Raw genomic sequence first — 26,860 nt, 5'->3', positions numbered from 1 at the left:
TGTAATTACACTGGCTCACTCACCCTTCAAACCGGAACACAACAATATCAATTATTGCTGTTTTGCGGTAGAATATCTGATGAGTGGGTGGTACCTACCCAGACGAGCTTGCACAAAGCCCTACCACCAGTGATATAAGCAATATCGGTATATAAATTTGTGATTGTAGCTAAATAGACTTAGTGCAATATTAAGTGTCAATAATATAGTAAGTAATACATACTATAAGAATTGTTATATTGTAAGTCATTATTTGGACGAAGTAACATTTTCAATTCAGTAGGTAGATCTGCTATGAGTCGCTATGTAGAATATTAGATTCCAATACGATAATAAGAATTTCGATAATTCGGTATATCGCCACTTCAATCCACAGAGCACGTACGTGAATTTTACGTGAGCAAGTAATGTAAAAGCAAATTAGGAAATTAAAGGAGCTTCGGGATACATCGTTGCGGGCGGCGTGTCGCGAAGGTATAGTACGCATGCGCGCAGTAACGCGGGCCGGGAGCCTCGCAGCTTTCGCTCAGTGGCGCGGCGGGACGCCTGGTCGATTCTTGGCCCTTTGGGGGCTCGTGACAATATTCAAATCCATTAAAAACGAATCAATCAAAATTTTCTAAAATATATTGAAACCTATTGACTAAAATTGTTAATACAATCGTTACTGTTTAAGTTTGTTATGAAACGTTAACCCCTATGATTCTTGTTTCGGTTGTGCGTAAAATTAATGATGTATTGAGCTACTTAATGGCTCTCGAAGACATCGGAATGATTCATCCCTATATAGACTCCAACTGTCGAGTGTTATCAACATAGGTGCGTACCTAACAATACCTACCTATTTGTAATATTACTATTTTTTGTAGATAATATAGTTATTAAATAAATTTGTGAATTGACTTTGCAGGTGGATGAAATGAAAACATGCGGGTGATATTTTATGGGGTAGTAGATTAACCGGTTTTAAACAAAATTATAAAATAACATGTAAATACGAGATACAACTATATTTTGTAGACAAAATCTTATATAATATCTCTTTAAGAATATTTTTAAAAAAGAATCTATATTGCCACAGTAAACGAAGCATGCCTTACACAAATAGCTTTAACGAATATAATAATAAAACATAAATATGTTAAGTGGTCAGTTACTCTTTATGAAGATTAAATTTAAACTAAGCGTATGACTGCTGAAAAGTGTTTTTGCGCAGACAAGACTTTGTTTGTACGAACGTTTTAACATGATATTATTTTATTTATATTAATGAAGTAAAACAGTACTAAAACGATATTACAAGGAGTAACATACATCTTTAATTATTTAAAATGCAAATTAACTACGTTTACTTTTTTGCCAAACGACATTTTCCCTTCCAAGAGTCTGAAGGCAACCGATTTATAGACTCTGCTTAACTTTTGCTTATAGTTAACAGTTTCAATCAACATTTTTTTAATCTGTGTCTTCTTATAAATTTGAAAGTATATAATACCTTAACTAGTTGTGTAGATGTGTGTGATATTCCAATCCAGAATCTGATGTAAATTATGGCTGAAACGCGCTGAGAAAACGCATTCTCAGATTGTGAATAAATTTCTTAGACGAGACTAAGTCATATGAAGCATGCAAGAATGTTAAATGGAGCGACACTGGCTGTGTCCTCTATGTCCACTGAATGGTTCACAGACTATTATAAATAGGCACATCACTTTGAACACTCGGCTGAACAATAGATGAAACATTTTTACGATTAAACATTTGATAACATAATATGTTAAGTGTAATATGTTGGATCATCTTGAACAACAAATTTGTGACAGTATGTGTATTAAAATTTTTGAATTTTTGTTATACTATTTACTGAAATCAAATTATTTCGGAACTCAATACGGCAGTATAACGACGAATTATGTAAGCATTTAGATGATTTATCAAAATGCTGCAATTTCTAGTGAGATTAAAATCTAGATGAAATAGTAATATTTAATATAGTAGTAGTGTAACAAACTATGGATATTATATTACCATTAGGTAAAAACATTCAAAGAATAAGTCATTGTACTTTATACGGTTTGTCGAATACGTCAAACAATGCTTTATTTACAAGCTTTAGTTTGAAGCGTTACTGAAGAGCATGTCGAGTTGTAGATAAACACCTCGAGATATTGTGAAGAGATCTCTTTCTGCTCTTTTAGGTTACGCTTCGAATTTTATTAAGAGTACTTGCTTAGTGGATGAGAAGGTTTTTACAACGGGTTTGATTACTTATGTATATGAAAGGATACAAACATATATGTAGTATCGTTTCTTAGCGTTTGTATACAGTGGGCATACTTTGAGATCTGCCACTTAAAATATTATATTATACATTTAGACGGAGAATCGATAAAAATCGGTTAGTAGATAACATCTCTGAAGGCAACTAGATAAATATGAACTGTTATTAACACAACGTGGACAACATCGAAACGACGCCTCGCAAAATGTTAATATTTCGAGGCCAAATTACGTTTGTTTACCGTAGGCTTCAAGCCCGTCTGAAATATATCCTCCGCGTTCATACCTTGTAAACATTGAACTGACAAATATTGCTCTTTATCCACACAGCCGAAACTGATCTTTTACAAGCTTTCTTAACTGACATAAACCGCATAGTAAGTTATCGTATTATAGACGTAAAGTTTTAAAATTTTATATTTTCGATATTGTAATTATCTACTAGTTTATGTAAAAACAACTTAGTGTTTCCATTTCCATGTAATAATTTTCTTAAGTATTTTTGAATTATTAATTCCTTACATATAGACCGACAAAGGATATAATATCATCGATATAAAGCAAAATATGTAAATGATAGGGTTTTATTTTATTTTATTTATTTATTTTAAGGACCACTAGTAGCTACTACATGTTTTAATGACAAATGTAAAACAATTTAGTGAAAATAGCTAACATGTGAAGCTTTTTAAAGTAGCCACAACAATTACAATATTTGTTTTAAAAATACATTAACACATAATTATAGCAACATGAGTAGAAAGATTAAAAAAAAAAAAAGTTTTATTTAATTTTATTTAATTTTATTTTAAAAATAAATTTAAGCTCAGTTGACATGGCATACGACAATGATGGCTACGTGCCAAATGACTGTTATTATAATGCTTTAATTATTATGTAAACAATATCTTATGGGCGATTGTTATAACATTTAGGCAATAAAGTATATTATTTACAAATGTTTTCTGATAAGAAGTGTAAGAACTTGTAGAGAGAACAAATTAATTAAAACAAGTTCAAAATTATAAAATGATAATGTACAAAAGTACTGAATTCTAATTACTTTGTTTCAAAGATTACGCATTAGGTCGTTAACGACGTGACGAAAATACGATTTCTTCAGTTTTTAAGGTCGTTTGAAAAATGATAAAAATAAAACTCCAGATGTAATTGTATAATGTACATAATCGTTTATGCTACTCCATCATAAATCACTGTGAGCACATGGATCTATTGCGACTGTTGGATGTTGCCAAATGGTTTATCTTCAGGCGATATGTGGTATTCATATAATTTTAAGCGATAAATGTTTGAAGCAGATTTGTAAAGAAATTGCTGCTTTGAAAATCAAGTAAAAATATAGTTAGTTCAATCCACGAATTTGGGCGCCACTGTTACAGCTGGGTAAGCTGCACTTAAGCCATTGGAAAAAAATAGCGTGGCGCGTCATCATGAATTATGGAATGTTATTGCTAAAATAATAAAAGAATTGGTATCGCTATGAAAAATATATGTATCGATAGAAATTACAATATATCACATTTATATTCGAAGTTTAATGTCCTTCATCGATAGTCATAGGTAAGCTCATGTCGGGTTCATAGTGAAAGTCAAGTGACCTTGAGCGAATGATTTCTTTGTAAACATAGGCAGATTTGCGAGGTGTGCGAATTCTCTCCGGGCTTTCATAGTCCACTTCGTATAAGCCAAATCGTTCTCTGTAAAATACATTTTCAATATCAACTACAAATATATGTATTGTTATAATACTGAGATTGTGAACATACTTATGTTTTGTGACAATTACTACTTTTATGAAATCATTAAACAAATTATTAACTATTGTTATATTACAAAAACCAATTGTGCCTTGCAGAATTGTGCGTGCTATCAATGCTATTGGTTAAGTTTAGTTACAATATCTATTTTAAGGTATCTTGTAAGGGCAAGCATTGATAGCACGCATTTTTAATCTTGAAAGTATGTATGTAAGAATGTAATGTGTAGCAGCCAATAATGATTAAATAAATAAACAATAAAATCACTAGTTCATTGAATTGCCTTTTACAAGCATCAGGAGTAACAAGTAAATAGTATTCTAAAAATAAGAAGGTACATTAAATTATTTCCTAAATTTGTTAGTTTTACAAAGTAAATTAGAAAGTAACAGCATGTGAATGTCTCATTGCTGGGCTAAGGCCTCCTCTCCGTTTTTGAGGAGAAGGTTTGAAGCTTATTAGTTTTATGCAGGGACACAAATTAATGTTTATATATTATTTGATCTTCGGCAGGCTATTTACACAAATTATACGTACGTATATCCTCTTAACCATTCAAAGTTATCCATTAAGCTCCACGCAGTGTACACTTTGATATCAGAGCCTTCGTCGATGGCGTCTAACATCACATCAATATACCGCCTATAATATGATACTCGATCGTCATCTTCTAGTCCTTGTCGTGTTGAGAATCCGTTTTCAGTTATAAAAATAGTGGGATTGTCGTAGTCTTCTCTCAACTTAGTTAACAGCTTATGAAAGCCCCATGGAAGCACCTGGTCAGTTTCGAAATATTATAGCAATGCAACATATAGTTATAAAGTTAATGTTATGTAAATTTTTACTTACATTTAACCAATTAGATGCAGAACCTTCCCATGAGTTATCTGTATATGAGACAACTTCGATATCATCAAAGTACGAGGGGGATGCATGATATCCAACAACAGACTCATTTCTATAAACCAGATTTGTAGTATAGTGATTGATCGCGAGGAAATCAGAGCTTCCCCTTACTAATTCTATTTCTTCAGGAGTAAATTCGGGCAGCCTTGAACGTGGAAATCCTTGAGCCTTGCTTTTAGCGGCTATCTTTTCTTTCATTACTTGAGGAAAATCTCCAGTTTTGGAAAATATAGGGTTAGTGTAAATGCCCCACTAATATAGGAGAAAAAAACAACGAATTACTACTTATTAATCTTAAAGAACTGTAATAGACCATCAAGATATATTTACATTTACATGTACCGTAATTTACCTCAAATTGTGTAAGATCTTCTGCAGCTTCAGCATGCTCTTCGGTTTCTGGTTCATACCACTTCATACTCAGAACGATACCAATAGTGCCACCTTGCGTAGGTCTGTATTCATTATTATACATATGGTAAACCTTAGCATGAGCTATTAATAAATTTTTGGAGCAAATGTAATCTGCGTATCCAGACATTTTAAACAAAGGTGCCATAGATGCCATACCATATCCCTGATAACAAACTTCTCGGGGTTCATTTATTGTAAACCAATATTTTACTCTGTCTCCAAAAAGTTCAAAAACAATTCTACTGTAGTCAGTGAACCAATCCACTACATGAGGATTCGTCCAACCACCCATATCTTGCAAGGTTTGAGGTAAATCCCAGTGATACAGGGTTATCATTGGCTGAATATTGTATTTAAGCATTTCATCAATTAAGTTATTATAGTACTCTACTCCTTTTTCATTAATCTTGTCTGGGAAACTAGTTGGTAAAATTCTCGACCATGATAATGAAAATCTGTAAAAGTCGAGACCAAGTTCCCTCATCATTTCTACGTCTCTTTTATATAAGTGATATGAATTATCAGCCACATCGCCATTATGACATTCTGCAATAACGCAAGGCTCTCGATGGGTCAAGGTATCCCATATATTTTGCGATTTGCCTGAAATTTTATTTCAAAACAAAAATATACGTAAAAAATTAAATTAAACAAATATCGAAATTTTAAAATAACTAATGCTACGTAGAAATACCGTCTTCATTCCACGCTCCCTCGACTTGATACGAAGCAGTGGCCGCTCCGAGAAGCATTCCATCTGGAAATTTTCTTGCTTCATGTCGATTAACATTAGTTACTTTGCTCTCAGCCAAAACAAAGAGAGCAACATAAAATCTGTAGAATTCATTTTTGTGAGAAATCTAATATTAGAAGACATGATATTATGTTTGAAATAAATACGTGTTTTGTTTTTTTAAATAAATCGAGCGAGCAGTGTCAACATTTGTTAGTTGGCGTATATATTAGGCACTGACTTTGACTTTCTCGATAGCCTACTAGCTAGCTTATAAGACGGCAGAATGCAATTGTTAAATTATTTCGTTAATGTCACCACAAAAAGGGATGTTTTCAGCAAAAAAAAAAACTATTGCTAATTATTACAAATTAGAATTTGTATATCAGAAAATATATAAATATTCATTTATTCATTTAAGAATATTTCTGATTTAAAAATAACTCTGATTTTTAGTTATAAAAACAGATGATTGATCGGTTGCTTAACATATTTTAAATTGTAACTTACAATAGTTGCGGTGATCCTATCATCTTAATGAGTCGACTTCTATTGAAAATCTTTAACCATAAGTCTTTTTATATATAAGTAGCTCCGTTGCCATACATCATAATTCGTATGTCGATAACAACGCTCATAATCTGTGATAACAACAATCTGTCAATCTTTATATTAAGGACTGTATAGGAAGAAACATTTTAGATATTTTTATAATATATTTAATGACATGATGTCGTGTGCTCGCATTGTAAGAATTATTTAATTGAAAAAGAAAAAAGAATTTATTGGACGATGTTATGTTCCTGTTCTATAATATCTTGTACTAATTGTTTCCCTCGTTAAAATAAATAATGAAATATGGAATGAATATGAAATTTTATACAGATTAATATGAAAAATAAATAGTGTTATTACAAATAAAACGAATATTGTATATAATATATATAATATGTAAGCTACATTTTTGAGTTTAATTCTCCAATCGTGTCTATCTGTGCTTATTTTCGCTCTAATTTCAAAAAGTATTTCATTCTGCTTCTTATTTAATTTATGAATATTTTTTATATATAAGAGCTTCCATGGAATACGTTGCGTTAATCAATAAAGAACATATTCATTCTTCATGTTTTACTCATGTGAGTGTTGTTTGTTTCATTCGGATTCGTGCTTATATAGCATATCTATATTGTAAAACATATATTATTGTGACACAGCTTATTATGTCAATGTAGGCACTTGAAAAAAAATTATTAGTCGAGGCATTCTTGTTTCACAGCAAGTGATGCCAAAACTAGTCACAAGATAACTTTGTATGTAATGCACGTAAATAATAATCTTTAAAATTTTGATAGGTATGCCATCATTGTGTAATATTTATTATTTAAGTGTCGCGGCTCATTTTTCGCCTAAATAACTACAAAATAAAGAAACAAATGTATAAGAAAGACACACATTAAAAAAAACACTATTAATAGACTACCTACACAAATAGGTATATTCTGTAATAGAACACATACCTAAAATGGACGAGGAAATATTCTGTAGAGTGTAGTTATTTAACGTGGGTACACTATATAGGTATACATATATACAAGTTACATAATATACAATAGGTATACTTATATACAATACAAGGCTTCGTAAGCAGTTTTACATAATATTACCGATATTTTTTTGATTTGGTTCAAAAATTAACATTCTAAAATTATACATGTAAAACGTGATATAACAGCAATTAACTAAATCTATCCGAGACCTGCAAGTGACAAATAAAATGCTGTCAAATGTGTATCTACCAAACCGCATTGGCGCAGCGTGGTAGTTTAAAATTAAAACCTTCTCATCGAGAGACACGGAGGTCTTAGCCAAGCAGCGTTACCTTATTGTTTAATGACCAAGTGTGAATATTTCCTTTCGATATTTTGAAGTCTCTTCTTTTGCAAGTGGGCTCACAATCGACGCGCTGACTAAACTTTAGTTCGTTGTTTTAGTGTAATAAAACTAATTAAAATAAATATAATTCTATGTTAAGCGATAAAAAAACAAATGGTAAATTAAATTTTAGCACTGTAATGTAAATTTTTGCCCAACAAGTATAAAAAATCTAAAAGCGGTACTTATCAATGGAAAATCGATAGATCCTGTACAATCAATTGAATTTCTTGGTCAATTAGACCAATGCATCTTTCAATCAATTTTAAGCATCAATGTTGATGCTCAAAATTTAAATTTAATTAATTGTGTTTTTTAATTAATGAGATATTTAAAAAAAAGTCTTATTTATGAAGAAAGTTTCATTTCGATTTTAAGTACGATAATAAGTGAATGTGTACATAAAAATAATAAAATTACATCATTTAAAAAATCTCTTAAAATTATTTCAGGTGTGTAATCACTTTTAAATAATATTATAATAAGTTATATGTACGTATAATATCTACATTTTTTAATTTATAATCAGAAGATACATTTGCAAATGACGACACTTAATGGCAAGTGTAGGAAATAGCTGTCATTGTGAAAACTCGCACAATGTACATATTATAATGTGCAATACAATAAGATAGACTATTAATACTTACTACACATTTAACATTTCACACAAAAAACTAAAATAACAAAAAAAAAAAACATTCTTATTCCATTACAACCGTGTGCTATATGCAGCTTATTAAAGTAGTCACAATCTTATATTCTACTTTAAATGTTTTTTTTTTAAAAAACTAGTACAATTCAGTACTCTAAAGATAAAACTTTACAGGGTTTTAAGTTTTTCTAGGCTAGTAAACTTTAAGATTTTTATGTATTTTATTCGTGTGGAATAATAATGTTGTGGAAATCGTATAATACAATTTCCTAGTGCCGACCGTTAAACTGATCGGCTACTGACAGCGCCATATAATTATCCAAGATACGAGAATTATCTATAAACTAAATCTAACATTTTGTTATTGTAATAGCAAATTAGTAATTACTTATTTATATTTAAGTACTGACTGCTTCGTTGATCTAGTGCTGGTTCAAATCCCAGGATGGATTGTCCCGACGGTCAATAAAAAGTTATTGGGTTTTTCTGTCGAAAATTCTCAATAGCAGCTCGGAGTCTGGAAGTTGATAGTGTGTACACTTCCATGCCTCGGAAAGCACGTAAAACCTTTGGCTCTGCGCTTGAACTCCTTCCGGTCGTGTCGGATTACCGTCCCATCGCATTATGAGACTTAGGTAATAGAGAATGCACCTGTGTTTGCGCACATACCTTTGCACTATAATATGTCCTGCGCAGTTGGCTAATCTCTCTTGAGATTAGCCGCCATAACCGAAATAGGTCTGGAGGACCTTATTTCTTATAATATTATTAATACGGGAATTAAAAATATCATTCAAAATTAACTTAATATTTTTGATTCTTTTCTTCCTGGTGTGTCTTTTCCTCTGTCAAGAACGTCAAAATCACTAAAGAATGCTTAATCGATGATATGCTCTAAAGACTAAATAGTATCAGCTTCCTACAATATTTTAAAAATGTGACGTTACAAACTGTACTACAAAGAGAAGCAATGTCTTTTCTTTAATATAATCTAGTAGGAATAGGTAACCTAAATTAGGTTTGTAAATTTGTCACTGTCAAAATTATAAGTTATTTATTTCACATAGGTACATAACATTATTATATAAAATATTAATAAAAACCCCAAGTTGAATAAAAGCTTGTTAAAAGTACTGTATTGACTTCACTAAAACTCGGCGTAAACTAACCGGAAGCAACTTTAATTGACGTATATGAAACATGCGCAATCAATAAATTGAATAATGCACAAAGTTTGAAGCCGTTCGAGTTTATCAAGTAGCTCTTCATTTGCGTCTCGAAAGACGTCAGCATAAACAATAACGGCAAATAAAGAGAGAGAGAGTCAATCATCATATTAACATGGGCTTTGGGGCTCATCATGTTAGAATATCATAAAAAATAAGTTCAAATGTTTAGGTATGACAACTTCATTCATTTCTTCTTTGTTATTTTTGTTCAGTTGGTAGTTTTTTAAGTTTTTAGCTTTCAATTACCGGAACTTTAACTTTCTTTAAATTAACTGAGAAAATAAAGGAATTAGCTTAATCCATAATTGACTACATACTTATTGCTATCTACATTAATCATGTCTATAGAGTTGCAGATAGTCTTTCATAACGTTCTTAATGATTAGCTGGCGGCCTCTTGTCTGTTGTTAATTACCAGGCACAAATTTTGATCGGCCTAGTACGTAATGATGCCATGACATTAGTTAGTATTGTTAAATACCTGGACCATAGGGACCAGAAACCCTTCCAGAATACTAGACGAGCAATTTTACCATCTCAAAATTACTCATCGAGTATACTGAACTACATAAGAGCTGGCAGCTACTTTAGATAACTTCTAAGTTTAGCCAAACAATAAGAAATAGTGCCAGTATTTGTACCTCAATCCAGTGGCATTGACCATAGCTAACATTTTATGTAACTACTTTGTACAACAAATATTTTTATGGTACATTATTTTAAGGTTTAGCTTAGAACATAAAAACTTTAATTTTATATCGATTACCAATATTGACAAACATGTTATTAGGTTTTCGTTTCCGCAAAGACAATTCATCTTTCCTTGGGCAAGATATTCACTTTTTTAATAAAATTCCGCAATTAATAACTTTAAATATCATATTAAAAATAATGAATAAATAAAGCGTATTACTTCAGATATCTTCGGTATTAATGAATAAAAATTATATCATTATACTCGTACATAAATAAATATCAGTTAGTAACTATTATTAGTAAATGGACATAATATAGTTAACTTTCATGCAGGATATATAATAATAATATAAACCGACAAAAACTCGCTACTAGTTTCTCATCAGTCTTCTCGGTAGAATTTGCATTTTAAAACGGTTGAAACTCTATAAGAGCAGCCTCTTATAAGAATTCGTGCAAGGCTTTTTCCGATTGATTTAATACAAGTTTATAGTTTTGGTCTGTGTAATACAGAGTGCGGGGTGCAGGCGAGCGATGGGGGCGCGGTGGGCGCGGTGTGCGGCGTTGGCGCTAATATGTTGCGCGTGCGCCGCCGCGCCCGCCGGCCCGTCGCCCGCACCCTCATCCGCTCCCGTCTCATGCGATCCGCTCATTCTGAAAAGGACACCAACTTTACCGCAGGTATTCGTCATAAAATTTAATTTTTATTACAACCAATTGATGTTATTATTGTGAATTTACCCGTTATTTTACTATAAAAATGTTCAGAGCTGTATTCGTAACAATTGTTATTATAACCTAATCAATAGTTATAGGAACTAGGAATATGCTAGCCCTATTTCAATGTCGTACTTAATCTAATTGGAATCTGACATATAGATTTGACAGCAAATCTGTTAGCTAAATAGAAAAAAGAAACAGTATTTAATCTGTTATAAGTTCCAAAGGTATTAAAAACGTAACTGTCAATTTTTAGGTGATTTTTTAATAAAAAAATATGTTTCTTTTCATTCAACTCGTGACAGGGCTTTGTGCAAGCTTGTCTGGGTAGGTGTCTGGTACTACTCACTCATCAGATATTCTACCGCATGTTTTGCGGAACTAAGAAGTACAACAGCAGTACTTAGTATTTTTGTGTTCCGGTTTGAAGAGTGAGTGAGCCGGTGTAATTACAGGCACAAGGGACATAACATCTTAGTTCCCAAGGTTGGTGGCGCATTGGCGATGTAAGCGATGGTTAACATTTCCTACAATGCCAATGTCAATTGGCGTTGGTGACCACTTACCATTAGGTGGCTCATATGCTCGTCCACCTTTTTTTATTAACGCTGGAAAAACGCGTTACGCGTTTTCCCCACAGGAAAAGTGGGGGGTATGTGGGGCTCACCGGTGTCTAAGGTGCCGAGTGCGCCCCGAACATCGGAATACCCACTAAAAACCAGCGGTACCCTTTCCGTCTTAACGAGGAGTGCCACGGGATCGCTTTCGCATGCTACTGTGACGTTCTGACGGCCGGCCCGCCTCAAATGTGCTCGTCTACCTACCTTTACTATAAAAAAAATAATCTGCATACAGGCTATACGTGTGTTATATTGTGTAGTGGGTTTCTAATCTAAAACGTATCTAAATTAACTCAAAAATATTATGTAACGCAATTCTTATTTATTTCGATAACTATACTTTTATATTACAACCCATGTAATAAATGTTTTTCATAACAAACTAAGAACTTAAATGTCTCTATTTTGGTAGCAAAGAAATAGGATATATGCTTAACATCTCCATGGTATTTGCATAGAAAGAATTTTCTAATCCATGCATTCTGAATTTCTTTAATTTACTCACAATAACTTTATCATCACTTTGGGCTCTGATAAAAATTTCTTTTTACTAAAAGTAGATATATAATGCTATGAACTATTACTATTTTCACAAAATTATCTGATAATGTTGTCGTCAGATGAAGTGCACCTAGATTCCTATATAGATGATTGAGAAAGTTAAACATCAATTGATATTCAAACATCGCGTTTTAGTGGGGGTATACCTTTTTATTCACGCAATGGAAACCTTTTCATAGGTACCTAGCCCCTTGGCTAGAACCACTGCGATGGCCGTCTTCGGCTCGGATCGAAGAGGCTGCGGGTCATGTCTATATAACGCATCAGACGCCCCTCCCGTGCTTTTCTCCGATTGTAGTTCGGCGAAGCTCCGAGCGAAAGTGATCTCGTCCCATCACACTACTCGCTAATGGGTATCACAACGCGAAGCTGTCCCGGCTACTGTACTTCTCAGGGGCTTCTGAAATAGGACACGCAAGGCCCCCACCTCATACGTCCACGGCCCCAGGGCTTCATCATATTTTTATGCTCCAGGCGTCGGGGCTATTAGTGGGTTAGCTTTACTTGAAGCCATTCAATTTGCCGAATCGCATAAAATTTAAAAACTATTTTTATATATTGTCAAATTACCTATAAGGTATACCTCAAAACTATTTATACTTACTTATCAAAACAAAAACAATGTATTGATAGTCACTGTACTATTCATGACGTTGATAATGTGAAAACAGTATCAGTAGCAGTAGTTTGTTAAATAAGATTAAAAAAAAAATTATAGCACAAAATATATTTACAGAATGTTCGCGAATATGAGGCTGCAGTTGTTCAAACCGCTCGAGCGTTGTCAGAGCTGGTGGAGCAGGGCGCTGCAGACGAAGCGAGGGCGGCCGCCCTTGCAAGAGCCGCAGCACGTGCACCACTTCACCCACCCCCAGCTGCTGTTGCACTCGGGGCGCCACAGCTTCATCTTGGCATACTTTATATCGCAGAACCCTCGAGATTAATAGTTTTTCAACAAAACAACTCAGCAACACTCCAACAATTCTGGCGCACATTAGCTTCTGCTTGGAACGCTAGCCTTGTTCTCTGGTCCAATGCTTGGTATTCGTGTGAAGGTAACCCGGGATGGTGGGGTGGAACAGCAGCTGCCAGAGGTTCTGGGCCAGCTCGAGCTGCTGCTGCTATATTTCGTCGCATACCCGCTTTACCATGTGAAGAAACTATGTATGAATGGTTAGGCGGACCACCGTTATGTGACCCAGTTACGACAGATTGTGAAGCTTTTCCTTCTGAAAGTAGAAACCAAAGACTTGGGGTAAACATTCAATTTTTATTATTATTATAAATAGGATATTATATTTAAGTTTTAACCATAGCAATCAATAACTTAGCGTAATCTTTCAATATTTAATAAAAATAGAATATAAAAATATATTTATTCGTTAATTCTTAAAATGTTAATAACATAACTTTCTGTTTCTGTCTGCAGAATATGTGATGATTTTGTTTGTATTTTTTCCCAGTACCGTTGTAAATGCAGCTCTGGCTATTGGCATGCAAGCGGTGGAGATTGGATTAGTAGATCAACTCTCTCTGAGAACGGTCAGATGAACTGCACTCCGTGTGGACTGGGCAGCAATCCAGCTGCATGCCTCGCCGACGCCTACCGTGCTTCATTACTAGCAGCCAACCTTGCTGGCATGCTGCTATGCCTCGTCATTGGATTCATCATTTTTAAAAAGAGAAAGTGCAAAGTACGTCTTGTCGTTAAATTACAAAAGTTAAACTCAATTTTTTTTCTGAGTCTCAGTAAGTGGAAATTAAAATAAATAATAAATACAAACCGAGATGGCCTAGTGGTTAGAACACTGTCACCCACGTTTGTTATGCGGATAAAACGTTGGCGTTGGCATCGTGGTAGAACTTAGAGAGAACGTCGACGGTAATATCTGCGAGATGTGCCTTCGGATTGTGTCTCATAAGGTGAAGGTCTTCTTACCTTGGACAGTCGCTGGAGCTTCAAAGAGCACTAAGTTCCATGGACCGGGAAGGTAGCGGGTCCTATACACTAACTGCTGCCTAATCCGGGGAGGGAGCTCCGAACGGAGCACAGCACAGGAAAAACTGCGTATGCATTATGTTGACACGATCCCGCAGCTTCTCCGATTCGCTCCAAAAGCGGCCTATTATGGATAAGAATACCACAATGCTATCCCCCTCGAGGGACCGGGTACTTTTCTCAATGATTCCACTGCGTGAAAAAAATGTGGTTAGAACAAATAAATCTTAACCGAAGATTGAAAGTTAATAAGTGGTATAACAGGCCGTTACTTCCCTCGCTATTTAAAATTTATTTAAGCTAATATAAACTATAATTACTCGTACATGTATACCTATACGTATATCGATGATCATTTACAATTATTATATGGATTATGTACATCTTTAATGTTTTTTGTAAACAATAATGCGATAATCCAATATAATTTATTTTTAATGACATCAAATAAAAAAAGTACATTTTTATTCCCAGGCCGTTGCCATGGGCATGTGGACCGTTCTGGAAGTTGTTCTTCTTGGTGCTATGCTGATGTATGCTTCGGTAAGACATTTTTTTTCTTTTTAATTTTAAAAAATGTTTCTTAAAATACTACTACTACAACTACTGACTGCCTCGTTTAATCTACATTACCTCGTCTAATGGCTACATGTAAGGCGGCAGACCCGGAGGTCCTGGGTTCAAATCCCAGGTCGGGCCAATACAATGTTTTTGACATTTTCTGTCGAAAATTCTTAGTAGCAGCCCGGTCTGGAGGACTATTATTATTATTTTGTTGTTTAATTTTGCAAATCTCGGTATACACCGGTAAATTAATGATCACGAATCAAAGTCAAGCGAATATCATCTGGGTCCTTTATGTAAAGTTGATGATGTAGCTTTGTGGTGAAAGAATTCTCGCAATGTGGCTATTTGCTTATTTTGAAGATTGACAATATCAATAAGGCCTCTTCCTCCATCCTTTCTAGGAAGTGTTGTGCGTTGAATACACGAGCAGGGATGATGTTTTCTATTTATACTAAAAGTATATGTCAATGTGGCTATGGCGTATTAAATTTCTTGAATTTAAATTAGATTTTAATACATGGTTTATTCTATGCCTTAATTCTTGCGTAACTTTAATTTTGGTTTCCTTTTGTAAAATTTTGTTTGATTGATCATAGCCTAAGTATTTGTAAGTTTCATTTTCATCTAATGGATCGATTTGTGTGCCATTTTCTGTTAAATAACTGTATCTCTCAAATTGACCTGCTTTTACTGAACTGATTTTACACTTATTTATACCAAATTCCATACAGATGTATGTATTGTGAAAACCGTTCAATAGTTTTTGTTATAATTTCTGTATCTTTTTGAATAGAAGTATAAAGCTTTATGCCATCTATATAAAATAACAGATTTAGTGTTATATTTTGTCTGTCTGTGGGTATGTGTAACTGGTATCCTGCGTGCATTGTATTTAATGAATTAGATAGTGGGTTGAGAGCAACGCAGAACCAAAGAGGGCTAAGAGCGTCACCTTGGAATATGCCTCGTTGAATTTTTATAGGTGTAGTTTGGACTAACTTTTTCGTGGTATTTATTCTGAGTCTAGTAATCCAATTGTGCATCGTACTTTGTAAAAAATGTATTATTTGTAAAATATTTTTTCTTAATTTGAACTTGTTTCAATACTACTGAATCAATAGTAAATTGTTCTTAACAGCCTTGACTAAATTTTCGGCAACCTTTTTGTTGGTCAGTGATAATTCTATTTTTTTCGATATGATTATCTACTTTATGAGTCAAACATGAAGATATGATTTTATATATTGTCTATAAGCAGGTTCTAGGTCTATATTTTGATGGATTCGTATAATCGGATCTATCTTTTGGTATTATATATGTTGTTCCGGCTAAATAAAACTATTAATGACATTGTATAAGAATAGATAGATGAATATAAATTTCTTATACGTTATGAATATTAAGTTATGAATATTATCAGAACCTGGCGTTTTCCAGTTGTACAATTTTCTGATAACTTCGTTAAAAGTCATTAATGAAACGAATTCAAATACCATTTGCTGTGTCTCCTTATATCTACTTTGTTCGCTATTAATACACTCATTATTATTGTTATGTCTTACTGGGTTTTCCCAAATGTTTACCCAGTAACTCCGTAATACTCCAGATCGACAGAATTTTTTGTATTAGTTGAATTTGTAGACACCTGATTAGTACTGATTCTTCAGATCACGGTAAAATTATTTTTCATTATTTATAAATTTAGTGTTTTACGAAAAGTGCATTGTTATATCTGGCTGGACGACTACTAGTAACTGTAAGTCTTTGTTTAATTGTATCTTAAAATTGCAATAGTGGTATTAATGTTTTCGTGTGTGGAATGAGTTTAATATGGATGGATGGACAAGGATGGCTTTGACATGTTGTTAACTTTCTATTTCTATTACCGTTCATGTATTGTGTTCATGTCCATGCAGCACAGTAGATACTTGTTTGTAATGATTTAAATTCTGTTTCTTTATTTATGTACACGGGTAGAATTTTCTGATTAAAATAATTTACTATTACTGCTAATTTCTTTGATGACTTTTATTTTGGTGTTTAAATATTTTCTCTATATTGTCATTTATTATTTGTGACTGTTGTAAAGGTGATGCGTAACCACACGATGGTTTGTAGTGTGATTATTATTTAAATTGGTATTAATTAACTCGGAATTATTTTCTGTTAAATTAGTATTGACCGTTGTATCTATTGTATTAATTGTTAATTGGAAATCTTTAGCTACATTTTGTTTAATTTGTTCAAGACGCTCATTATTAATATATTTATTAATAATAATATCCATTCATTCTCATCTGCCACTCTTTGTTCGGATAAATGTGAAAGAGCTGGAAATATCTCGATAAAATTCGTATGAAATTGCTTCCTATATGCTGTTATGTATATGTTTCCATGGTGGTAAGATAGAGATAATTGCGCAGTATCTCGTAGTAACTCATTCATGTCTTGCGTCTATTTTTTGCGCTTAGCGCTAGCGGCCTAACAACTTGTGCCCACAAGTTGTTCGACATAAAGCATCTCTTATTCAACACTCGTATGCGATGTATTACTCGTAGTGGACGGTAGGGGGTCGATAAGGTATTCGTGAGGAACTGTCATCGGCTGTAGTAGACTTTGCGATGGAAGCCCGCCTATTCAACTTCTCATCGCCGAGGGATCGCATGCTGTCACATCCAGCATCGGCTCTAGATGTGCCCCGGCGCCCCCCGGATAGCGACCGCAAATTGTACACTCGATTAAACATTTCTCCACAAAAAGGATTTAGGGATCGTTAGTAGGAAGGTTTTTGAGTCAGATGTAAGTGACTGTATATTTATTATTTCCCTAAAGGGGTAGAAAGTGTTATAGATGGTTAACCTTGTTAATTGTACCTGTTTCCCGTAAGTCCCCCACCACAACAAGGTGATTCACGGGGGGGTTATTATTATTATTACTACAATAATAGCTAAATTATCTCACAATACATTTGGGGGGTTTTATCTTGTAGCTAAGTTTAGACTTTTTTTTTTATAGAATAGGAAGGTGGACGAGCATATGGGCCACCTGATGGTAAGTGGTCACCAAACGCCCTTAGACATTGGCATTGTAAGAAATGTCAACCATCGCTTATAGCCAATGTGCCACCAACCTTGGGAACTAAGATTTTATGTCCCTTGTGCCTGTAATTACACTGGCTCACTCACCCTTCAAACCGGAACACAACAATATCAAGTATTGCTGTTTTGCGATAGAATATCTGATGAGTGGGTGGTACCTACCCAGACGAGCTTGCACAAAGCCCTGCCACCACCAAACTTAAAAGAAAGGAATTTGACAGTTATCTAATATTTGTTATATATTGATATACAAATGATAAATATTGTTCGTTTTTAGATTACGTGCACTTACATAATCAAACTCATATTAAAAAAGTTGTAAGTTTTGTTTATATGTTTTTTATTTTATTTATTCATGCAAAACTACTAATCTTTTTAATCAATTATATACATACATCGTCTGTATCATTTTAGTTTACAGACTTAGGATGGATATAGGCTTATTTTGTATGTTTACATGTTAATGTTGAGATTTAATTTAAATATTTGACTCATTATGACAACCTACTCACCAATATAAGTACATACAAAAAGTATGTATGAATAAGTTTTGTTTCAAAAATTTGTAACTGTCTACAGAAAAGTAAGCTATATAAATAAGTCTAAATAACCATTTTTATATTTAAAATTATAACAAGATTATGATAACTTTTTATTTAATTGTCGCTCTTCTCTTTCTCATCTTTCATCTCATCTTCATCTTTATAAAAATAAATAACATATTAATTTTAACAGTTTTATGTAGATAAATATTGTCTTATTCTTTGATGTTCGAAACAATAGCACGCAATAAAATACTTATTTTAAGTATGTGAAATCATAACGGGAAGCTAGTATTTACTTATACGTACTTATAAGTACCTGTTTGTTGACATTGCCACTACAATCGTGTCAAGATGACAATGATAAGGTGTTTGAAGTACATGCACATGTTACTTTTATTTTAAATAAACAAAGCTATCTAATCGAATTGATTGAATATCAGATACGTTTAAAATCTCAATTTTCTTATTTTCCAAAACAAACTATCTGTATATAAATTCTGTCTGTATGTCTGTTACGATTTTACGAATAAATCACTGAACCGATTTAAAACAAACATAAGCCCCAAGGAAGGTCATACGCTACATTTTTATTCCAAACACACACAATGGGGGCGGCCTCCAGTCCCCGGGCGAACGCCAAACGCGGGCGAAGCCACTGGTGAAAACTAGTACTACCTGTATATATAACTTAATTTGTAGATTACACTCATTGGCATACATTGTCACTGCTGATCTCGTTAGAATCTAATAGGTCATTATACACGTTGTAGGCAAATGAGGATTTATATAAATCCTAATCGTTAATAAGTTTTTTATTAGTAAAAACATGTAGTGAAATGATATAAATACTAATTCGATTCATGAATTTGAGGAAAACATATTAAATTATGACTATGAATTTGCATGTCTTAAACATTTTGTTTACTACTATTTTAATACTAATTTCTTAATTGATAACACTTTAGCTCTTTAGTAGCTTATACTTTACGTACCAATAAAAAACATATCAATTGACAAGCAGAGGAAAAACACGTATTGTTCTGTCTTTGTCTATTTGTCTTAGACACTTGCTATATTATGTGTTTGGATGATTACAAGCGTATATGTATGTAAAGATATGTTACTGGAATAAGACGTGCGTCGTACGCGTCAGCTGTATTCGTATTTTATAATAATACTAGCTGACCCGTGCCCACTTCGTTGGGCGGTAAACATTTTTACTTGTGATCGATTGACCGAAAATTCATAAAATTGTCTCGCGTGTTTGATATTTTAAATTATCTCTTAAACGATTCCATCCAAAAACAAAGTGTAAAAAATGAATTTTATCTAAATAAAACTTCCCTGTTAATAAAGTAATTTATTTTTCAATAGATTGACGTATATGAAAAAATCACCTAATAGAAATATCGCTCGATAGATTACGACACGGTCACGGTTCCATACCTATGTCATATTATCTCTTTAACCATTCGTCCAAACTATATACAGTAAAAGGGAAAAGTCTTTTGTTTTAAAAACTTGAGACGATAAGTTTACTTATTTTGATAATAATTCATAATTGTTGATAATATGACCAATAAACATGACCTAACTATTAAATATTTTATTTAATATAAAAAGCAACTTTTTGTGACTTAAATATAAAAGTTAGACATATGCTGCCACTGACTTTTTTGTAGGCATTATCAAGCTCTACAACTTTTCTTTAGAACTCAATCATATATCTCTTATCGTTAAGGCAGCGTTCGTAAGAAACGTTTTCGTTCGACCGTTTTTTTCTCCGACTTACTTCCCACTCCCACGAAAAAATCTTTATTTTTCGAGTTAATATATATCCTATGATACTTACAAATTATGTGGCTTTCTATTGGTAAAATAATTTTAAAATCGGTTAATTAGATCCAGAGATTACCTCCAACAACCTCACAAACTTTTCCTCTAAACATGTCATCAATTAATATGTTAGAAAAATGTATTGTAATACAGTTGCAACATTTTTTGCTGTCAATAATATTTGCATTGGTCGAGATCTTTTTTTTTATAGAATAGGAAGGCGGACGAGCATATGAGGCCACCTGATGGTAAGTGGTCACCAACGCCCATAGACATTGGCATTGTAAGAAATGTTAACCATCGCTTACATCGACAATGCGCAACCAACCTTGGGAACTAAGAAGTTATGTCCCTTGTGCCTGTAATTTCACTGGCTCACTCACCCTTCAAACCGGAACACAACAATGTCAAGTATTGCTGTTTTGCGGTAGAATATCTGATGAGTGGGTGGTACCAACCCAGACGAGCTTGCACAAAGCCCTACCACCAGTAAATCACAGAAAATCACTAACTGTACGGTCACGGTACGGTTTTTAATAAATATATTTTACACATACTAAAACACCACTCTCACAAGTTTTGTACAAGTGTTATAAAAATAGTTTTTTTTTCTCTTATTAAAAGTATAACGGAAATTTAATCATTTTTGATTACAGGCGGCTTCCCAATACATATCGATTGCGCGCTGGCGATGCGTTGCGGGAGCATGGCTGCGCGAGCTTGGCTTTGTTGCTTGCTACGGCTCTGTAGTGCTACGGTTGTGGGTACTACTCGCAGAGTTCCGCACAAGGAAGGCGCATCGTTGGACACCGAGAGACTCGGAGGCCAGTTTGTTGCTAATAATCAAGAATAATTGCTGCTAATTTGTCCCATTAATAATGTCCATTACATCTTCAAAGGTCAATTTATTCTTAGACTTGGTTCTACGTCACTGTTCAATTAAACTAATATATTTACAGGTCCTAAGAATAGTTGCTGCCATGGTTTTAGGAGCATCTTGTTACTTATCAGCTTTTACTGCAACGACGGCATGCGACGAAGACGCAAGCGGAGGCTGTTCTCGCGCCGCCTGGCACCACGTAACTGCCGCTGCTGAGTTGCTCTTACTTGCAGCTGGACTACGGATAGCACATGCAGCAAGAAACGCCAATGTACCGTTTCAGGTAACATGTTACTTTCTTCTATAAATCAAAGAATATCTAATCATTCAGCTCAGATTTAGAATTATTAAATGATTTTTAAATTAACGCGTTAAAAAGACGCCGGCCTTCTTGTACAGTACGACGACTTAATATGACACCAGGTATATAGCGAATAATTAAATAAATCGCGAAATAAAATACTTATTGTATATATACTACGTATGTATATATATAGTATATATAAATATAAAATTTCACTGCATTACGATCAGCAAGTGCACCGTAGACATTGGAAAAGTTACATAAACAGAACATCTGAAGAATGGAGGTCTAGATCTAGATAGCGCATCTAGTTCTGAAATAAGTTCTTTATAATATGTATATATACTCATAGATATATTGAACGTTGAAAAGGTTAAATTATAGGTAACAAATTGGCTCCTTTTTTCACATTGTTTTTACTAGTGTGTGTAACACAAAACGAAAGGTGAATCGTGATGTATATTGTTTTTTTGCAAATTGTTTTAAGGAGCGTGGATGGCTAGCGACGGCTCTCTGGGCGGAAGGCTTGTGCGGCATAGCGTGGCGCGTGGCGGCGTTGGCGGGCGCGGCGCCGGAGCGCTCGGCGCTGGCGGCGGCCGCGCGCGCTCACCTGTCCTCCGGCGCCGCGCTCGCATGCGTGCTCGCGCCGCGACTCTGGCACGGATACCGCGCGCGGTCACTCGCACAGGAGGTTTGTACATATATGTATATTATCGTGATATGGTATAATAATTTATTAAATAAAATTGATCGTTCTTTAAAATATTAGAACAAAACGATTCAGGTATCGCGTCGCGGTCCAGCGGAGGGCTTCGGTGTAGAAGGTGAAGAGGAACCGACATCAGAAGAGGTGCGCGCAGAGTTGAAGCGATTATACGTGCAGTTGGAAATCTTGCGCAATCAGACGCTACGTCGTGACAATCCGCATATCAGCAAACGTCGTGGAGGGCGAAAGCCACCTCACAGGCGGTTTTCATTGCAGGTATATAATTAAAAACCCTCGAATCGAAATCGAAAATCAGTTATCTCACAGTAAGCTATTACTGTGTGTACTAAACTTTTACCGTGATGTAGCACTTAGTAGTAAATAAATTCCTTATTTAAACCAGCGTTTCACAAAAGTCATTATTTTTCTACAATATACTAGTGTAGTAGGACTGTTGTACAGTATTAAACATATAGTGAGTAAACTAGTGTTATCGCAGGCACAGGGGACATAACAACCTAAATTCCATGGTGATAGGAGCAGCTTATACTTCTAGCTCTGCCATGCAATGCAAGGTACACTACCTTGCCTTCCAAAATTATTAACGACAGATGGATGTTGTAATTAGTTTCTTCACAAACAAAATTTAAATTTAAATGACATTTTCATAAGATTTTATAATCAATAGGTTCTATATGCAAAAATCAATACATGCTTGTTGATTAATAAAATCAAAGTTTGATGTTTGTATTTGTGTTACATTATGTTTTATTCACTTTCTTTCTAGTAAGTTTTCACTCTTTATCTAAGTTGTTTTTCCTTATTAATTCACTAACCTTTTTATTATTTTAATCCCATTGTCAGGTAGATATACCTAATCATAAATGAAGGATTGTTTATTATGTTAAATAAATATATGTAAACTAGGAATTCCCTTTGTCATGGTGGTCGATCACTTTCATTAATATAATGTTTCACTTCCATCCTACTTTAGAAAAAAGGCAGTCGTGAAAAGGTAAGGATATGTGGAATATATCGCATGCGCACTGAATTGCAGTACCCGCATGCCCCTTGATGTCAGCCTGAGCCCCCAACGCTACTTATAGCGGATCCCATCCGCACTCCGTCTGTGTATAAATCACGATCGCTATTTTTTTAATGTGTGATAAACGCTTCGTTTGTTTTACGGAAAACAATAGTCTAAATAATTGGTTGAACAATAATTTACAACAAATAAACTTCTAGACAGAGTTTTCACATGCACATCTCGTTTTCGCTAAAAGGCGAGCTTATAAGCTTATCCTTGACACGCTGATTTTTTACATCTCTTAGTTAAACCAAATAGTAACAAAATAAAATAAATTGATTTAACAATTTCTCGTATGTTTACACTAATGTTTTGGCTTTCCGTACACAAATTTGCTACATACATATCTTAATATACATTTTATCACACACGATTTATATATGTTATATATTTAATAAATATAATCAATGCTAAAGTAATTCTTTATTTTTAAATTAGATTTATTAATTAACATGATATACATTATGCATTTTTTTACATAGGCACTGCAAGCTCGACGGGGTAAAAATAAGGGAGGCAGTGCGAGTGCCGTGGAGGCGAGCGAGGCTGGCGACGCTTCGCGTACGCCGGAGGACTCAGTTTGCTCAGCAGAAGGACCCTCGCACTACACGGACGGGGAGACACAGGGGTGACTTAGTTTCGTGCTCGAAAAGAAGACTTTAAAATATAAATCAAGTGTAAAAACGTTTTAAGGGGCTCCGATGGAGTTTTATTGTTAAAAAAAAGGAATTGAATTGTTATATTATCGGGCCATTATATTTGTGTATAATAAATTATCTTATGTTGAAAATATATTCACAATAAAATCGATATCGATTGTATTTAAAACATTTCATGATCTTTAAATGTTATTAACTATATTTCATGTCATTTCGTCGTCTAGTTGTAGGTATTTGTTCTGTTTGTTATTTTATCAACAATATATAAAAAAATTAATAAAGTATATTTATTTAATGTATATCGAATGTATTTATATTTCTCGTAATTTTGTCTCGGTCGTGTTTTTTACATTCTTTTATTATTGTGTCTCGATTATATATTATCTGTGGTTTTTTTTCATTTAAAAAATGTTGACATACATATAAAATAATATTATAATTTGTTCAATGATGTAACTACTGTGTTATATAAATTATCTGTTTATCTGAGAATAGTTCGTGTTCATAAGTATTTTTATAAAATATATATAACTATGATATTGAATGTATAATCAATTACATCAGTACCTATGTGTTATCGTTGTTTCAGTATCTAGCTTTAATCAAATGTATGTAGGTATATATGGCACTTTTTGATTAGCACTGCTTCTTGTTACTTGTTTCCGTCAAACATTGTGTGCACAACATAAGTTTAACACACATATGTTAAACGTTTAATTTTAACTATTCTACTATGTGTGGAAAAATAAGCTATTGTTAAAAGATTTATTTAAGTTTTAAAGCTTCACCTTGTTTCTATACTGTACAACATTTAAAAACGCTTTCAAATCGTAAATAAATACATTACTAATTACTATATATTTTTGCTACTCAATGTTGCCATAAATCAGTCTTACTTTTTAGTGCTTTATTACTGCAGAGCATATCGTGACTAAGTAGGTATATATATATATATATACGTCACGATATTTGCACTTCAGTAGAACTGCAGAATAGTGTAGCACCTTTTTGGCTTTATTTTCTTCAGAATAGGTAAAACCTTTTTGCCGTTACCAATCAAAAGCCGACCATAAAATATAAAGCAGATTATCTAAAAATAAAGCTTTTGTAGAAGCAGTCAGTTTCTTTGGTGTATATTTCTTATTTTTTGTTTTAATTGATCCATTATCAAGGACCGCTTGTTTATATTATTTTAATGTACTAAATAAGTAACTATGTGTTTAATATATAAAAGACTGTAAATATTAAGATATCATAATTATTATCAAAATATAAGCGAAAAGACTATATATGTATCATATGTATGTATATTAATTGTTTTATGATTATGTTAAACTTAACAATAATTTTGCAGAGCGTGAGGCGTTGTGATGTCAGAAATATTTAATATTACTATAAATATATTTGTTAAATAAAGAAATAATATAAATAATCTTTGTGTTTTTACATAATGTTTATTTTAATTTCAAAACTATCATTATGACTTCAGTCTGTCTTGTTTCTATATTCGAATGATTTAAAACATTATCTAGGGTCCTGGAAAGACGAGAAGAGCACGCAATGCATATGTTTCATTTAGCGCAAACGACGCTGTTTAGGCAAGTGAGACAACACTAGTCCTACTGTGCGTGTGGGCAGGTGAGCACTTCCAATAACTACTGTGATTCCGTCTTTCCATTAGATAATCATATTTAAAGTCATATAAAAAACAACAATCTTATTTTGCATACAAAGGCCATCTCCTATTATTATCAAAATATCTTCCGTTGATTTACTACCCACAGATGGGAGGGTTACAAATAACGATTATTGGGATAAATGTTTGGAAATTACATAGCACATAGTATTTCCACAGTAAAATAACTTAGTTATGTAGTATAAACAATAAATAAGGATTGGTGGGCTATGAATTATAGTGTTACATGTTTTAATTATTAACGTTAAACATAGGTATATTGAAATGTCTCATGCACAAAGCAAATTGAATTATCTAGAATTCAAGAATCATTATTTTTTTCAAACTCACGAAGATAGGATTAATAACTTATTTAAAATATTAAAAAATACCCTCATTATGTGAACATCCGTGTGGGAACGAATCAGCAGCCCTAAAATTCATTAATTTCTATAACTCTAATATATGATCAGCGCAATCCGCAAAAGCGCAAAGCGCGATCAAAAAAATTTTAAAACCATTGATCACTTTCGACACTATGAATTGGGATTTAAAGCGTAAGAACAAGGAATGACAAAATCAAAGTTTAAGACAAAATGTAGCGACGCTTAACATCCTTACACAACCTATTCTAGAGATTACGATTTTTCTAGACAACAGCATTTTCAGAATGTGATAAACATTTGATTATTTGGATTCTTTACGCTTATAATTTTTTCTATAGAAACAGGAAATCATGGGGCAGGTCTAACTCTAACAAGTCTTTCTAGAGCATGTATGTGATATAGTTTTGTAATCGTCAGATACTATTTCATCGATATCAGTTGCGTTATAGGAATTGGATCTGTCAATTCATCTTTTTTAGGAGCTCTAGATTATGTTCAAAAACACATCTTTAGGAGCTCTAGATAAATATTCTTAAAATTACGATGCAAAATTAATTCAGGTCTAAAGAGGACTGAAAGTTTAAACTAAGAAAC

The 26,860-nt window shown here is 33.5% G+C and overlaps 2 protein-coding genes across 2 annotated transcripts; one reads left to right on the top strand and one right to left on the bottom strand.

Moving 5' to 3' along the window:
- Positions 1-544: 544 nt before the first annotated feature.
- Positions 545-24,374, top strand: LOC126781167 (probable G-protein coupled receptor 158). Its single transcript, XM_050506004.1, has 11 exons — positions 545-819; positions 11,137-11,304; positions 13,261-13,779; positions 13,988-14,218; positions 14,998-15,066; positions 21,226-21,393; positions 21,529-21,732; positions 22,241-22,444; positions 22,538-22,735; positions 23,454-23,474; positions 24,029-24,374. The coding sequence occupies exons 2-11, from the start codon at positions 11,158-11,160 to the stop codon at positions 24,176-24,178; spliced, it is 1,911 nt and encodes a 636-aa protein (XP_050361961.1). The 5' UTR covers positions 545-819; positions 11,137-11,157; the 3' UTR covers positions 24,179-24,374.
- LOC126781123 (myrosinase 1-like) lies at positions 3,836-6,644 on the bottom strand. The gene is made up of 6 exons (XM_050505949.1): positions 6,622-6,644; positions 6,073-6,212; positions 5,317-5,981; positions 4,908-5,216; positions 4,596-4,834; positions 3,836-3,998 (listed from the first exon to the last, which is right to left on the bottom strand). Exons 1-6 carry the CDS (start codon positions 6,642-6,644, stop codon positions 3,836-3,838), a joined length of 1,539 nt encoding a protein of 512 aa, XP_050361906.1.
- Positions 24,375-26,860: the final 2,486 nt, after the last annotated feature.

Source organism: Nymphalis io, chromosome 3, assembly GCF_905147045.1.
Source record: "Nymphalis io chromosome 3, ilAglIoxx1.1, whole genome shotgun sequence".
Classification (NCBI taxonomy): domain Eukaryota; kingdom Metazoa; phylum Arthropoda; class Insecta; order Lepidoptera; family Nymphalidae; genus Nymphalis; species Nymphalis io.
This window is presented reverse-complemented; position numbering and strand designations above follow the sequence as displayed.

What these genes read in the sequence shown, in the direction of transcription:
- LOC126781123 (XM_050505949.1), bottom strand. Translation starts at nt 6,644, where the DNA reads ATGATAGGATCACCGCAACTATT. An exon ending in AAGATCTTACACAATTTGAG is followed by an intron (nt 5,217 to 5,316) that starts GTAAATTACGGT and finishes CTCCTATATTAG; the next exon opens with TGGGGCATTTACACTAACCC. An exon ending in CTGCATCTAATTGGTTAAAT is followed by an intron (nt 4,835 to 4,907) that starts GTAAGTAAAAAT and finishes GAAACTGACCAG; the next exon opens with GTGCTTCCATGGGGCTTTCA.
- LOC126781167 (XM_050506004.1), top strand. Translation starts at nt 11,158, where the DNA reads ATGGGGGCGCGGTGGGCGCGGTGTGCGGCGTTGGCGCTAATATGTTGC. An exon ending in GTAGAAACCAAAGACTTGGG is followed by an intron (nt 13,780 to 13,987) that starts GTAAACATTCAA and finishes ATTTTTTCCCAG; the next exon opens with TACCGTTGTAAATGCAGCTC. An exon ending in AAAAAGGCAGTCGTGAAAAG is followed by an intron (nt 23,475 to 24,028) that starts GTAAGGATATGT and finishes TTTTTTACATAG; the next exon opens with GCACTGCAAGCTCGACGGGG.